Raw genomic sequence first — 15455 nt, 5'->3', positions numbered from 1 at the left:
AGGACTGTTTGTCGGTTTGTTTTGGACGGGACACCAGAACCCGTGCACTCGCTATCTAGCAGCCAAACAGAACAGTTCCGTTTCCGATGACTGGAAGCTCTGGCCTTGTGGTTCGGCCCGGCCGAAGTCCCTGCTTTCTCGTTAGTGCAGGGTGGGCGCATGAAAACTGGAGGGGACGTCGTCAAGTTCAACGAATTCCAGTACAGGACGGAAATTGCAGGGCCGGCTGGATCATTTGGTGAAGTCACCGTCCGTGTCTGAGCTGGGGTTGTCACTAGCAGAAAGCTTAGTGGCTAAAGTGCTGGGATGTTAAGACCCGCACATGCCCCGGCTTAACGTATCGATAACAACCTAGAATTCAGGCGGTTTGCCCCACCTGCCCGCCCTGGCTGACTTGGTCCGCAGCGAGGCGACCAATGCGCCGTTGCTCCAAGCTCTGGTTGCTGCCGTCATCAAGGGTTCCCTAACCTTCCATTCCAATCGCCATCCTCCGCGTGCGTTACTGTCAGCAAGTCCCGCTGGCTGGCTCACCGAGGCGGCTTCTGCCAGCGGCTCCTCCGGCTTTCCTTTTTTTCTTTCTCGTAATTAATGACATTCTCTTCTCTGCATCTTACTCCCTTCATTCGTTGTCTCGCACCTGGGTGGTCTTGATCAAGCCCTCCTGCTCTTTGTTCACGGAATCTGCCCTCGACCTTTTACCCGGATCGGCGCGATTGTTTTTGACGCACGCCCGCACTCTGTCGCCCCAGATCCAAGATTGGAGCAATCCTGTCTCGCACGACCGAAGCTCATGGGACAATCGTCTTCCCCCACTTCGCAGCAGCCCGATATCCATTTCAACCCGGAAATTCAACGCATACCGTGAGCGTCTTGGACGAACCCCGCAACACTGATCACGATGCGGCGCCCATCGCTGGACCTGACCGAGCCCGCTCGGAACCTCGAAGAATCGACAGGCCAGCCGTCTGCAGGCACACCCGATTCGGTCGCCGACCTCTCCCTCACGCCGCCTGACGAAGAGATGGATATCCTCGATGGCGACGGCGAAAACGCTAGAGTCTATACTCCGCCCCCCCACATCGCCGCGCGGCTGTTCTACCGCGCGACCAACCAGTCCCGACGCAAAGACAGCGCTGCCTCGTCACGACGCAACAGCATCTCCTCTGCCCATTCCCGCTCATCTCATGGGTGCAGCCGCAATGCAGGACCCCAGAGCAAGCATATTGCCCAGCATCTCCGCCGGGCCTCGATTCTTGAGGACCGCAAGGCACGGCTCGCCGACCGTGCCGCGCACGCCGAGAAAGTACGCCTTCGCGCCGCCCTGGCCAAGGCTGTTACCAAGGACACCAGCATCAGCGAGGAGAGAGCGCTTGCGGCCGCCCAGGCACGTGAACGCAATCTAGCCGAGATTGCTGCTGCCTGTGCCGAGGAGGTTAGGAGGGCCAAGGCCGTTGCCGAGAGCATGAAGGAGAAGCGCGAGCAAGAGATACGCAAGCTGAAGCTGCAGATGGAAGAGCGTCTTGCCGAGGCCGAGAGACGTCGGGAAGAACTGCGCAACCGAAATGCCGCCAAAGTGAAGGGAAGAGAACGCGGGCAAAGCCTCGGGTCGCGGAAGCCCACCTCGGTTGAGGTCATGCCCGAAGTCAAGGAGGTCAAGGAGCGCGAACGTCCACCATTGACAGAGGATGCCGCTGCCTCAAAGATCCAGTGGTGGTGGAGAACCAGGAAGAGGAGGCAGGCCGTTGCCGAGTTTTCTGCTTTAGGACTATCTCTGGACGCCGTTCGGGATGCATCGTTTGACCAAGTCACCATGCTCCTTTCTCGGGAGGACGTGCTGATGCTTACTGCACGCGTCCTTCGCATCTGCGGGCTCAACGAAGGTGACCCCGGCTCTGTCGAAGAAATGGCGGCGGTGCGCTCCTTTCTGAGTGCCTTTCTCATTCTGGGACACCCATCCCAGGTGCTCAGCAACAGGGAAGCAAAGACAGAACAGGGGCAAGTTGGTTCGACTTCGGCTCATCCCATTCCTCGGGATGGCTTAGCTAATCCCCAGTCCCAAGAGCTGGTGGGCAAAGCTAGAGACTTGCTGATCTCATTTGAACATATCCTTGCCCGCCTGACATCGATCAACAACTACACACCGCCCCCGGCGCTGTTGACTTCTTTCCCCGAGGTTTACGCCACTTTCTACAACGCTTTGCTCGCCTGGAAGGCTCGCGACTCTAGCTCCCTAGTCGACTTGATGGTTATGCAGTTCGTCGAGCTCGACGCTATCTGGGAGTCGGTCAAGCACAGCACCGACGGCTCGGTGGATCAAGTTTACAAAGAGAGCATCCGCAACAACCAGCTGCTCCTGCTGGTCAGGATCAAGAAGCTGGCCGGTCCAACCAGAGGGAAACAGATGGTCGCGGACGCCGTGAAGGCGGCCCGCAGGGCCAAGGCAAAGAAGCCTGTTGGCGATACGAAGCCGCGTGTCGCGGACCACTCCATCACGGAGACTGCCATGGGAGTTCTCGGCGTGGAAGAGAGCCAGGAGCAAACACCACAAGGGCAGACTCCCACACCTCCGGCCACGCCGTCCAGGAAGCGCGAGACATTCCGAATTAATATCGTAATTCCCAGCGGAAAAAGTTTGCTCCCGGACAACAGAATTGTTGTGCACGAATTGGCTATTAACAAGGAGTTCCGCACCGAGCCTCATGAGTACCATGAGCAACAGGAGCATTTACTTGCCCCGCTCTTCCAGGAGATGCGGGAAACAATGCAGGCACAGAACCAGGAAGGGCATTTTTTCCTGCTGTTGCGGGTCGCCGACTCAATCCGGGAGAAGCTCCAGCGCCTCGTCAAGCCCGGAAACTCGATGCACTCCTTCATTGGGGAGTTATTAGACACCGAGATTGCCAAGCGCCAATTCACTATGGGCAGTTTCTCGTATGAGAGTTTTTTCCAAGCGATGGCCTCCTTACTTCCGAGACTCTGCGCCCCGGTCAGGGACGACGAAGTCAAGAAGCTCATCGAGGAAAAACTTATTCAGGGAAACTACGTGGACCGTCTCGAGGCCTTGAACGGCTTCATTGACGTCATGCTGAGCGATTACGCTAACTATTTGCTCCAGGTCGCAGCGCCACAGCTCATCGAGCAGGCGCCGGCCTACGAAGCAAAAGCCTTTGCGGCCGACCTCGAGGCCGGCAAACACAACCTGTCTGCGGCTACGAGGGCGTGGCGTGTGGCACGGCAAAAGATGCTTGCCGAGGCGGCGCGCAGAGATCCAGAGAGTGTCGGCCACCCGTCTTCACGGCCTACGGCGAACCGCATCTACGCCCAACTCCTCGTCGACCTCTTTACCCAACTTGTCCCTGTCCCGCTGGAGGAGATGCCCGAGATGCTATTGCTCGACCACAAGCGCGTGCTCGAAGCCGGGCGGCTGACGCGGAGGATCATCACCACTGGCGCCATCCTCCTGCAATGCAAGAATTTATTGAAGAGGGATGTTCGTGTGCAGTGGAAGAATGAAGCCTTGCGAATTTTGGCGGTGCTGGAGAAGAGTGAAGAGTCGCACCAGGCGGATATGACGCCCGACATGGCTGCCGACGGCATCATGGCGGCGCTCGAAGCAGGGCGGTCGATGCCGGCGGCAACCAAAGCCCACCTCAGGGGCCTGGTGAGCAAGTTCCTTGCTGCGAGCGCGGAGGCGGCGACACAGCGGCAGAGTGAGCTGCGGGAGCCTGTGTTAAGGCTCTTGCTGGCCAGACTGCGTGGGCACCTCCTTGCAAGGCTGACGGCTGCGTCGGCGAGCGAGAAGGTCAAGGCGACGAGCACGGCCGGGGAAAAGCTCGCCAGTCTGGGACTAGCTGAGTTTGTGGACAAGGTTCGGGATATGCTGGATATGATGGGTAAGGTGTCGGCGGTGGATCGGAACGCACATGGTGCGTGGTGGGATAAGATTGCCGATGAGGTCGAGAGGGAGGATGGCGGCGCGGCGGTGGCTGGGTCGCCAACTCATCAGCGGTAAGGAGTTGGGTGAGAAATTGCTTTTAGAGCAGGATGGCGAGAGACGTCATGCATTTTCGCGGGTACTTTTGGGTTATTTGGCTATTTCGTCTATTGCTTTTTCTGTCTGCGAGCAGGGCCGATTCGGTGAGCTGCATGGATTGGGACGGGACCGGAGGATTGAACGGCGGCCCGGGTCTTTGATATTGCCGTTCTGGCGTTGGCTTTTTTATGTCTGCACTGCGTCCTTTCATCTTTCGAGAGCTCGCTCCAGCATCGATCCCTCCCGGGTTGGCGTTTTGGTGGATTGGTCTTGAAATTGGGTCTATCGCTCACGGCCCTTTCATCTGAGTTGCTGGCCTGGTCAGCGACGGGCTCAGCGCATTGTGTGAGGGCGAGGCAACAGCACCATGGATGTTTAGCGAACTGTATTGTACTGTACGTGTTTGAAATACATGCTGTTTTCTTGTGCACCCGCCGTTCTTTCTGGGTGGTTGTTACCACATGTCACGCGTCTCACAATGCTCCCACCTTACACGCTCTCCGGATTGCGCCCCGCTGGAGGCTCCCGTCCCAAATGTTCGGATCAATTGTGGAGATGGCGCAAACAACGCCCCTGGCTGCTCCGCGAGCGCGGACCCGCCTATGTACAGTAGTAGTAAGCGACCGGACGTGGAGAGCGGGCCACGCGATGTCTTCCCCCTAAGCCGCCTTGATCCGCCGAAGCCGCGTCCAGCTCAGGAGGCTCTATTGCCATCTCGGATCCCCTAGATGCCTGGTCCCGTTTCGCTCTCATTTCAATTACACATCGGCTAAGGTCCTCAACTTGGAGTTGTGGCCATTGGGATTGCCGAGGCTGGCGATATCTCGCGCGCACCTGCCGGCGTTCCATCGAGTTCTTTTCTTTGCTGTCGTCATTGGATGTTTGAAGTGGGGTCGGGGGCCGGCGGAGCTTGGCCCTTGAGCACCAAGTTGAGCTCTCCATGCCGTACTCAACTCTAAGGTCCGTTGCCAATGCTCTCAGCAGAGCGCGATTGTTAGCTGCGGCATCGTCTCTCAACGGCGCGTTTCGACCAATCCGGCTTTCGTCACCCACTGCCGCTGTGATCCGGCCGCATTCCCTTAGGCTTTTCTCATCGCCCTCTCGGAACCCCGCATCGACAGCTCGAAAACTCCCCATTCGTGCTGCCTCAGCGTCTGCCTTTCTCGGATTCCGCCGTGCCTGCTCTCACGCGTCGTTTCAGTCGAGGTTATCTAGGGCTATCAACATGGCCGACAGAGACATCCTTCCGGACAACTTCAAGCCGGCCCACTATGAGCTGGTCATCACGGACCTCGATTTCAAGGGCTGGTCCTACAAGGGCACCGTGAGGTAAGTCAGGACGGCGCTCTGCAATACCGAGATAATTGACCGCGCATGTCGCTAATGGCCGTCCAGGATCGACGGCGAGGTCGTCAAGCCCACAAAGGAGATTGTGCTCAACACGCTGGAGCTCAAGCTGCTCAGTTCCAAGATCGTCGTCAGCCAGAACAAGAGCGATCAGACCTGGGAGTCCACCTCTTTCACCGAGGACACCAAGACCCAACGATCGACCATCTTCTTCCCCGAGGAGTTGCCCGTATCCGGCAAGGCTTCGTTGACCATCAACTTCACGGGAGAACTCAACCATGACATGGCTGGCTTCTATCGCAGCCAGTACAAGCCGACTGCCCCTGCTGCTGCCAGCGTACCTCGGGACGACGAGTTCCATTACATGTTGAGCACACAGTTTGAGGCATGCGACGCCCGTCGTGCATTCCCCTGTTTCGATGAGCCGAACCTCAAGGCGACCTTCGACTTTGCCATTGAGATCCCCGAGGACCAAGTCGCCCTGTCCAACATGCCCGTGAAGGAGACCAGGACTGTTGGCGGTAGAAAGAAGCTCGTGTCCTTCGAGCGCAGCCCGGTGATGAGCACCTACCTGCTCGCCTGGGCCGTCGGAGATTTTGAGTATGTCGAGGCTTTCACGGACCGCCAGTACAACGGCAAGCAGATCCCTGTCCGGGTTTACACGACGCGCGGGTTGAAGGAACAGGGCCGGTGGGCTCTGGAACATGCCCCCAAGATCATCGACTACTTCTCTGAGCAATTCGAGATTGACTATCCCCTCCCGAAGAGCGATATACTGGCAGTGCACGAATTTACCCACGGCGCCATGGAGAACTGGGGCTTGGTCACGTACCGCATGACGGCAATTCTGTTCGACGAGAAGCTGTCCGAAGCCCGGTTTCGCAATAGGATTGCATATGTGGTTGCTCATGAGCTTGCTCACCAGTGGTTCGGCAACCTCGTCACCATGGACTGGTGGGATGAGCTCTGGCTCAACGAGGGGTTCGCAACTTGGGCCGGCTGGCTCGCGACGGACCACCTCCACCCCGATTGGGACGTCTGGCCCCAGTTTATCAACGAGGGCATGGACCAGGCCTTCCTTTTGGACTCCGTTCGCGCATCTCACCCGATTCAGGTAACCGTCCGCGATGCCCTCGATGTCAACCAGATTTTCGACAAGATCAGCTACCTTAAGGGCTGCTCCATGATCCGGATGCTTGCATCTCACCTTGGCATCAAGACCTTCCTCAAGGGCATTGCCATCTACTTGAAGAAGCATGCTTACGGCAATGCCAAGACGGAAGCTCTTTGGAACGCGCTGAGCGAAGCATCGGGTGTGGACGTCAATACCATCATGCGTCCCTGGATCGAGAAGATCGGGTTTCCTGTGCTCAGCGTCACCGAAGGAAAGCAGCAGATTTCCGTCAAGCAGTCCCGGTTCCTTTCCACAGGAGATGTCAAGCCCGAGGACGACCAGACCATCTGGTGGGTGCCGCTTGCCGTCAAGGGCAAGGTGGGCTCCCAGGGGATCGAGCCGCTGTCTCTCACAACTAAAGAGTCCACCATTGATGGCGTCAATGAAGAGTTTTACCAAATCAATGCCGGCGCGACCGGCTTCTACCGCGTCAACTATCCCGAGTCCAGGCTGAGGATTCTTGGTAACCAGCTACAGCACCTAACCACCGAGGACAAGATCTTTATTGTGGGATCTGCCGCGGACCTCGCCTTCTCCGGTCATGCCACTACTTCTGCCCTGTTGTCGTTCATCCAGGGCCTGAAGAGTGAAACACACTACCGCGTGCTGAGCCAGGCTCTGGATTCCATCAACACTCTCAAGTCCATCTTTGGCGATGACGAGCAGGTCAAGAAAGGATTGGAGAAGTTCACACTCGAGCTGATTGATAAAGCGCTGAAGCAGCTGGGTTGGGAGGCCAAGAAGGAGGAAGATTTCAACACTAATCTCCTGCGCAAACGCCTCCTTCTCACTGCTGTTGCTAACTCGCACGAAGAGTATGTGGTTCCGTTTCCGTTTTGTCCTTGATTGCTTTTCTTTCCTGCCCGTCTCCATCTCCTCGATCCTAGAGATATCATTCTGTCGAGATAACGCTCATGGATACTGACATCAATGACAGAGTGGGCTCGGCCGCTTTTCAGCGGTGGTCTGCGTACAAAGCACATCCGACGGAGGCGCCCATTCCGGCAGACCTCCGCGCGCCGATTTACCGTGCCGCCATCATCAGAGACCCGCCTAATGCTGCAGCGGCGCTCAAACAGGAGTGGTTCACGACGCCGGCCATTGACGGCAAGGAAATCTGCCTACAGGCGCTTGGCCACACAGGGGACGAGGCCGTTATCAAGAATGTCCTCCTTCCTTTCCTCTTCAACAGTTCTCCCCCTGCAGCAGCCAGCGATGCGGTCCCGCCGGCCGACATGCACATCCTCTCTGGCACGCTGGCAGGCAACCGAGTCGGACGACCGCTGCTCTGGGCCTACTTGCGTGACAATTGGGAACAGTTCAACACCAAGCTCGGTGGTAACCCCATCCTGGTCGACCGCATGGTGAACGTCAGCTTGCCCAAATTTGCCGACCTGGATACTCTCAAGGATATCGAGAACTTCTTTGCCGGCGTTAGCACCAAGGGCTTCGACCGCACTCTCGAGACAGTCAAGGACAAGATTCGTGGCCGGGCAGCGTACAAGACTCGGGACGCCAAGGGTATCAAGGAGTGGCTGGTCAACAACGGCTATGCGTGAGCATGATGCTTTCTATAGCTCTTACTTCGGACGTGTGAAATCTATTCTGTGTCCTGACGCCTGACCTGGCTCTGTCTCCAGTGCCGTATGCCTTCAGTGCCGTATGCCTCCAGTGCCGTATGCAAGATGAACCCGAACAATAGGAAAGAACTGATGTCAACGAGGAGACTGCCCATGTACCACCAGCGCTTGTTCCGTGACGGCGGGATTGAACGCCTCGGGAGGCGATGACCGCCACCCCCAACTGACAAGCCCGTGAAACCTGTCTCCCTCTGTCCCAACGTTGACTGCCAGGCTGTCGACCGCGACGCCGCTCTGCTGCGAGGCCGTACTTCCGCCGTTACCTCTTAGGGGCCATATCCGCCGCGACCGGAGCGCTGCTGCACGCGAGCGCAGCCAACCAAGCCACGACCAGCCACTGACAATGTCGCTGGTGTTGACCTTGCGGAGCATCAGGTGGTACATGGGCATACAGCAGCAAAGGATGCTACAGAACATTTGCGCGCTGCACCAGGACGCGCCCAAGACGAGGCTGTTTTCGGCCTCGGCGAAGCAGGCGACGATCTTGATTAGGCTGGCGACTCCGACGCTGTATACCATCATCGAGACCCTCTGGTTAGTCATCGTTGCCGTACCGAGGAAGTAGTAGTATGAGTAGTAGTAGGAGTAGGAGTAGGAGTAGGAGTAGGAGTAGGAGTAGGAGTAGGAGTAGGAGTAGGAGTAGGAGTATGGGGATTAGGATCAGCTAAAAGGGGGAAAACCCGGAAAGGGGGGAAGGTGGGGTGGGAATGTACTTACAAACCTCCGAGAGCGAGCAAGAACCCCAGCCGCCATTTTGTGCTTCTCTCCAACGTCAGGTTGCTCAGCATCATGACGACTAGCGCGACCATGGCAAAGTCGATCATGGCGTTTGTGAACTCGAACACGACGATGTGGATGCTCATGTCGAAGCACCACCCCGGCGTCGCGGGTGCCCAGTACTTTTGCACGGGCTGGCACTGGAGGAAGAGGGTGAGGGACGCCGAGATGGTCCAGCAAATCAGGACGACGCCGAGGGTGGTAATGGCGAAGGTGTAGCGCCTGCTGATGCCATACTTGACGCCGAAGGCACGGTGATAGAGGAGGAGGATGGAGAGCTTGGTGGTTAGTTGATTGAAGATGTAGAAGTGGCCGGCGGCGTAGAGGGCCTATATCGGTGATAGTCCCGGTTAGTAATGCGATATGTGTAAGGGCGAGATCGTTACTACCAAAGTAGTAGTTGATTACCTTGAAGATGGAGGTGAGGGTTTCTGGGGGGAGACGCGAAAATGGTTGGTCGTCCGCTGTCACGATTGCTATGGAATGTCTCAGTCGATACTGAGCCAGGGTGGTTGAATCAGCTGCAAGAGGCTTACCCCATATGCCGATAGAGTTGAAAGCTATAATGCAGCTGGTAGCGACCGCTACACAAAAGTCCTCCCCTCCGTATCGCCTCCCGGTTGTCCTTGTGCCGATGTAGCGCACGGTCACGGCGAGGATTGCCAGCACGGTGGTGATAATGTCTAGTATGAACGCATTCAGTTGCCATCGAACGAGTGAGGAGGCCATCGCGCGGTGGCCTGTCGATGGTTGATCATGCGTGACTGAAACGAAAGAGCGGCCAAAGAGATAGGATAACTCATAGAGGGGACGAGGAGAGGCTCGGAGGGTACGCAATAATTTGGACTACAGACGTGGAACAGGAAGAGCCGCATGTTCGGCGATTGTGGGTTAGGATCCGGGGCTTCTCCGCCGAGAGCCGAAGGCTGTGAGTTCTTGTACTACGACTGCTTACTTGGAAACGGCTTGGCATTGCCCAACAAAGATAGCCAGCAAGCATTTCGGTATCCCAAATTAGGGAAAGCAGCGCGGAAAGAAACCGCAGAGGCGGTTTGAATTACGGTAGGTACTGATTTAGTAGCATCTAATTAACTAGAACCATCCGGGACTTCCAGTAATTGGTAATTGTGAGTGATACGTCAGTGTGCCGCATCATGAAGCCTCTTATACCGGCAGGGTAGACATCACACTTGAAGTGGCTTCCCACGGTTCTACCTACCGCTTAGGGCTATTCAGCCCGGTCTCTATGGATATCGGTGAAGCAGCTGTAGTGTTACGGTTCGGGACAACTTCCCTCCTTCCGCATGCGGGGAGCCGGCGAGTGGCCGGGGTCGGGTCGTCCCCCTGAGAACGCCACATTGTGCGGACCAGATCCACGCGTGGCACAAGGGTTGAGAGTAGGTGACGCGAACTACACTTGTAAAAAAATTGATTGAGTGGGCAATTCGTCTCGCCTTTTTATGTCTTTCTGTCCTTGCCCCCTCGACCCTTTCAGTTCCTAAGGATTCCGGAGGCGGTGAACTTGCAGCCGGTGAGAGGTTCCGGTACCACCTAATGACTCAGCTGGATATGCATACTAGAAATGTGCTCCCGCATGCACGCATTGTCAAGAGTACGGCAGTGTGGCTGTGTTCGTATCATTGACCAATCGTTCGAGAATGGCTCGAACATTTGCCTCAGGTGTCGTGGAGATGCTCTCAGCCACCGTCCGTATGGGGTAATTATAAAGAAAGCACTCGCTTTTAATATTCTGCCACGTGTCTCAACGTATGTTTCTAATTAGAGATTAGATTGCAGTTCTGTGTAATAAAGCTATAATTATGTGGTGATATAATGCACGTGAGATAACTTGGGCGAGACATAGTAAGAAAAAAAAAAGAATCTTTTCTAACATGATGCCCTGCTCGCATTATAACAACAGCCCGTGATCTTCCTGGTATGTGCATACGAATGAAGCCAATGCTAATGCTACACCAACCTCCCTGAGGAGCAACACAACCTATCACAAGGGAGCCCATTGTCCTTGAAGCCTCGCCGGCTACTGAACGGGGTGAAGTGGCTCGCACACCGCAGCGAATATTATGTTGGCCTAGTCCTGGAGGAGCAATATGAGAAGGCTCAACTCCGTGTTGATGATTATCAGATCAAGATACTGTTGATCTCTTTTTAGTAACCATAACGTGATTCATTAACATGACCAACGCACCTTCATCCATCCCGGGGGCATTTCCAACCACTTCTTCATAATCGGCACAGCAGGCAACATCTCTTTTGCCTTGTTGATCCTTCAAAACGAGCCATTCTGTGACACAGCCTTTTCGGCTCTTACGAAGTGCTTCACTTTTTATGTTGAGACACAGTATAACCACACAAAGCCAAAAAAAAAAAAAAAAAAAAAAAAAAAAAAAAAAAAAAAAAAAACGATTAGTGTTTCATACAAAGCTACCAGCAGAGATGAACCGGCGTCTAAGGTGGTAGTGACGCGGTCCAATCCATCGTTGTAGGTCCTTTCATCTTCCTGCCTTTAGTCGATATATCTGGCTCAAGATACAGGAGATTGAAAGCAGATATCGGCAACCAGGAAGCAAAGAATTAGGAACTTGGAAAATACTTGGTGGAAAGAGGTGGCGGTATCTGTCATTGCTCCCTGCTGCCCGCAATCATAAGGTTATATTGTCAAGAACAGTATAGAGGCATCATTCAATCAAGATCACCCTAGGATAGGCATGCCAATGTAATCATAGACGACTGCCCTATCCAGCGTAGGTCATATAACGGCGTTCTTCGGTACTAGCCTGCCCAGCCGGACGGATTAAGGTAGCCCTCGTTTATACAATTCCTATGCAAGAGAAAAAGAAAAGCAACGAGATATTATATGCTAGAGGAAGTCGAAAGAACAGGCAAGAGGAAATATGCCCATTGACAGTATCTTGAACGTGCCCCTTTACAACCAGCAGGCCGCTATAATCTCGGCACACACTAAAAAAGCGCGCAACATGGGGGTATGACATCTCTGCTCTATGACACCTTGTAAATCCCAACCCCATTCCATTTGAACGGAACACTGCTCCTCTTTCAAACGGGTCAGGTCAGCTCTGACCCTCGGCCTTGACCTCGGCCTCCTTGTCCTTGTCCTTTTCCTGGTCCTTCTCTTTCTTCTTCTTCTCCTCTTTCTTATCACCCTCCTTCTCACGACCTTTTCCCTCCATGCGCACGACCTTACTCCTCTTGGTGCCATTCCCATTCCTCTTGGCCATGTAGAAATCATACCTGTCCGGGAAGAGAATGATATTCGACAGCCTCGCCACCTCGGCCTCGGCCCTCGTCATTGAGGGCGGCGGAGTCCTGACTACGGCGCCGTCCATCTCGACATCCCCATCCCCATCCCCGCCGCTCCCGTTCGCAGTAGCCGGCGCGGGCGCGTCGGGCGGCGTAGGCGCCACGTCGAACGGCGCAAGGCCCATCGCCTGCAGCGCCGCCGGCCCGCCCACCTCTGCAATATCCGTCTCGCCGGGCCTCCCGCCATGCGACGCCTCGCTGCCGAGACCGCTGCCGGTGGCGTCAAAGTCGGGACTGGGGTGGCCCCGCTGGAACGTCTTCCGCTGGCGGGCGAGGTACAGCGCGCTGGTCTGCGTGAGCGGGGCTGCGGGGACATAGACCAGGATGGTGACGGGCCGGGACGGCTTCTCGCCGTCAGCCATGGGGGGAGGGGTGGGGGCGCGGCTGGCCATGACGTTGGGGTTCGAGGTGATGTGGTATGCCAGGTCCGGGTGCCAGATGATGTAGTCGCCCGTCTGCAGGGTCGGGATGGTGACGAGGGTACGGCGGAGGTGCAGGTGCGGGTGCCAGAGCTCGGTAAGGCGCTGCGCGTGCCCCGGTACGGCGCCGTGGATGATGGTCGATTGGTCCTTGTCGAGGGCCCAGTTCGAGGCATCGAGGAAGGCCTCCCACTCGGGGCCCTCGCGGCGCTCGGGGGGTTTGGTCTTGGGCGAGAAAAAGGGGCGGAGGAGGAAATAGGCCGTGGCCAGCTTGGGGCTGGGGAGGAGGCGGATCAGGCCCGGCTCGATGGTGCTCAAGGCCACGATACCTTGGTACATGCGGAAGATGCTGCATGCGCCGTGGCCGTTGTAGAGATCCTGGGTCGAGCTCACGCGGAAGGTGGGGTCCCACGGGTTGTACTTCTCCCACTCCCCCTTGAACACGGAGGCGTAGGTACCGCCACGACCGTACCCGTCGGGTTCCCAGCGTTCGAGACTGCCATTGTCCACCTGGGCAATGACAGTCGACGAGGCGAAGTCGCCGAGCAGCTCGAGGGCGATCCTCTGCGCCTCTGCCTCGTCATTGACTTCTCCGTTTGCCGCGGCTGCCAGGTCGGCGGCCTTGTCCTTGGCCTTCTTCGCCGTCGCGTCGGGGCCCACGCCTCCGATGTTGGCACCGTGGATGCGCAGCCGGTCCCCGTACGCAATGGGGAAGCGGATGGCCATGCGGTCGTCGGCGGCGTTGTCCCACAGCGACATGGCGAATCGCTGGGCCTCCATGACGCGGGGATGCGCCCGCGTGCGCACCTGCGCCGGAGTCCAAAAGAGGTCGAAGCATGTCGGGTCCTGGGGCGTCGGCTCCTTGAAGTCGGCGCCCTTTTCTAGGTACTTGACCGTCTCGTCAATGGCGACCTGCGCATCGGTGCGGGGCACGACGCCGCGCACGACGCCGAGGCCGTAGCGCTTCAGGTCGCGTGCAAAGGCGGCGGCGGTGTCTGGGCTGCTGATGTCGGCAAAGTCGATGTTTGGCGTAATGCTGGAGCCCCGCGACGCAATGTGGTCGACTTCGTCCCGCAGGGCGTCGAGCAGGCGGACCCACGAGGCCTCGATCTCTGCCTCGTGGCCGGCAACGAGGGTGCGCTTGACTTGGGCAAAGCGCGAGGGCAGCGGCACCGGCTCCTTGCCGTAGAAGGACAGCACGGGCGGTTCCATGGTGGCGCTGTTGGCGTCGTTGGCCGAGCTGCTGTTGCTGCTGCTGTTGTGGGGGGAGGCCGCAGCAGCAGCAGCGCTATTTGTTTGGGCGGCGAACGAGGCAGTTAAACGGTGCTTGAGTTTGGAGATCCTGCGGGGTCGCGCGGCGCTGAGGCTTCCGTTGGCAATTGCGTTTGCGGAGGCGGACGGGGAGGTGGGCATGGGCATGGGCATGGACATGGGCGCTGCTGCTGCTGCTGCTGCTCCTCCTGCTACCGGCTGATGGTGGCACACTGTGCGCCGTCGCCCGCATTGGCTGCACCGTGAGCGTGGCTCGAGACCACCCGGACCACCCTTGTCAATACCGTGCACACTATTGACAGCCGCCAACAGGCTGGCGCTCACAGTCACTGTCGGCGTTATTGCTGCCGCCGCCGCTGCCACCGCTGTTGTGGTAGTTGTCGTCGCCGCTGTCGTCGTCCCTCCCATGACCACGTCCGGGCCCCCTGCTGCTGCTGCTGTTGCTGCTGTTCCTGCCGATGACGCCCTTGTCGACACCGATACGGCGCCGCCGCCGCTTACTGAGCCCGTCATCCTGTCCCGCTACTAACCATCGAGTCCTCTGTGAAGTTGCGGGGACGTACGAACACCGCATCGGGGGTGGGCGAATGGATGGTAGTCGTAGCAGTAGTGGTGGTGGTGGTGGTGGTGGTGGTGGTGGTGTGTCTCTCGGAAGGTGCACCCTCTTTTCCTTTAACAGGCCCCCTTTTCGAGGTGGCTTCTGGCTTCTGGCGAAACCTCGGCCCAATGCACCGCTAGGGGCTCTTCCCTCTTCCAGTCGTTTTGTCCCCTTGGTGCGCCGCTGCTGCTGGTGCTGTTGCGTTTGCTGCTCCTCTTCCTCCGTCCCAAAACTCGCAACAATCGTGAATCAGGAACGGAAGGGATGGGCACGCGCCCTTGATAAGTTGATTGGTGGCCCAATGGATACCATGAGGCGCCGATATGCTCGCCCACAACTATGGATGTCGGCCCAGCCAAGGCGTCGGAACGGCGAAGGGCATCAATATAAAGGGCTGTTCCCATTGTCCCTCGCTATCTTTTAGGCAGAATGCTCGCCCTGCACCGGAACCGCTAAGCCTTCTCGCCAAACGTGCCCCCGTCAATTCCCCGAGGGCCTAGACGCCAACCCGAGCTCGGTGCATCTGTCTCCGTGTCGCAGGCACAGCCGTTGGCAGCTGCATGAGCTCTCCTACTATGGGGTGGTGCACAGCTGCCAGCCTGCCCGAGGTGGGAGGTGCCGGCTGCGTGTAAGTGGGTGTGGGGTGCGGGTTCCCGGCGAACATCTGAGACCCCGGCTCCTGCGCGCCACGAGGGCCGTTGGACCGTGGCTCGGGAAAGCCATGGGAAAGCCATGGGACGGGCGTGGGAAAGGGAGGGTCCCAGAATCGTGCGCCAGACAGCGGATCAACCAGGGCGCAACAGGGCGCAACGGCGCGCCGTCTCATGCGCTCGCGGTTGCCGGGAGGTGGCATGGG

General features: G+C 57.5%; 4 protein-coding genes across 4 annotated transcripts; 2 read left to right on the top strand and 2 right to left on the bottom strand.

The window, feature by feature from the left end:
• Positions 1-898: 898 nt before the first annotated feature.
• MFIFM68171_08480 (IQ calmodulin-binding motif domain protein) lies at positions 899-4012 on the top strand (the record flags this gene model as incomplete). The annotated part of the gene is made up of 1 exon (XM_071063900.1): positions 899-4012. One exon carries the CDS (start codon positions 899-901, stop codon positions 4010-4012), a length of 3114 nt encoding a protein of 1037 aa, XP_070920001.1.
• Positions 4013-5258: 1246 nt separating this feature from the next.
• On the top strand, positions 5259-8113 carry MFIFM68171_08479 (Peptidase family M1-domain-containing protein; the record flags this gene model as incomplete). The annotated part of the gene is made up of 3 exons (XM_071063899.1): positions 5259-5362; positions 5429-7369; positions 7492-8113. 3 exons carry the CDS (start codon positions 5259-5261, stop codon positions 8111-8113), a joined length of 2667 nt encoding a protein of 888 aa, XP_070920000.1.
• A 156-nt stretch (positions 8114-8269) lies between these two features.
• On the bottom strand, positions 8270-9700 carry MFIFM68171_08478 (uncharacterized protein; the record flags this gene model as incomplete). The annotated part of the gene is made up of 4 exons (XM_071063898.1): positions 8270-8702; positions 8912-9300; positions 9380-9447; positions 9508-9700. The coding sequence occupies 4 exons, from the start codon at positions 9698-9700 to the stop codon at positions 8270-8272; spliced, it is 1083 nt and encodes a 360-aa protein (XP_070919999.1).
• Positions 9701-12060: 2360 nt separating this feature from the next.
• Positions 12061-14514, bottom strand: MFIFM68171_08477 (uncharacterized protein; the record flags this gene model as incomplete). The annotated part of the gene is made up of 1 exon (XM_071063897.1): positions 12061-14514. The coding sequence occupies one exon, from the start codon at positions 14512-14514 to the stop codon at positions 12061-12063; it is 2454 nt and encodes an 817-aa protein (XP_070919998.1).
• Positions 14515-15455: the final 941 nt, after the last annotated feature.

This window comes from Madurella fahalii (assembly GCF_045866475.1).
Source record: "Madurella fahalii IFM 68171 DNA, scaffold_4, whole genome shotgun sequence".
Classification (NCBI taxonomy): Eukaryota; Fungi; Ascomycota; class Sordariomycetes; order Sordariales; genus Madurella; species Madurella fahalii.
The sequence above is the reverse complement of the archived record's forward strand: the minus strand, read 5'-3'. Positions and strand labels throughout refer to the sequence as shown.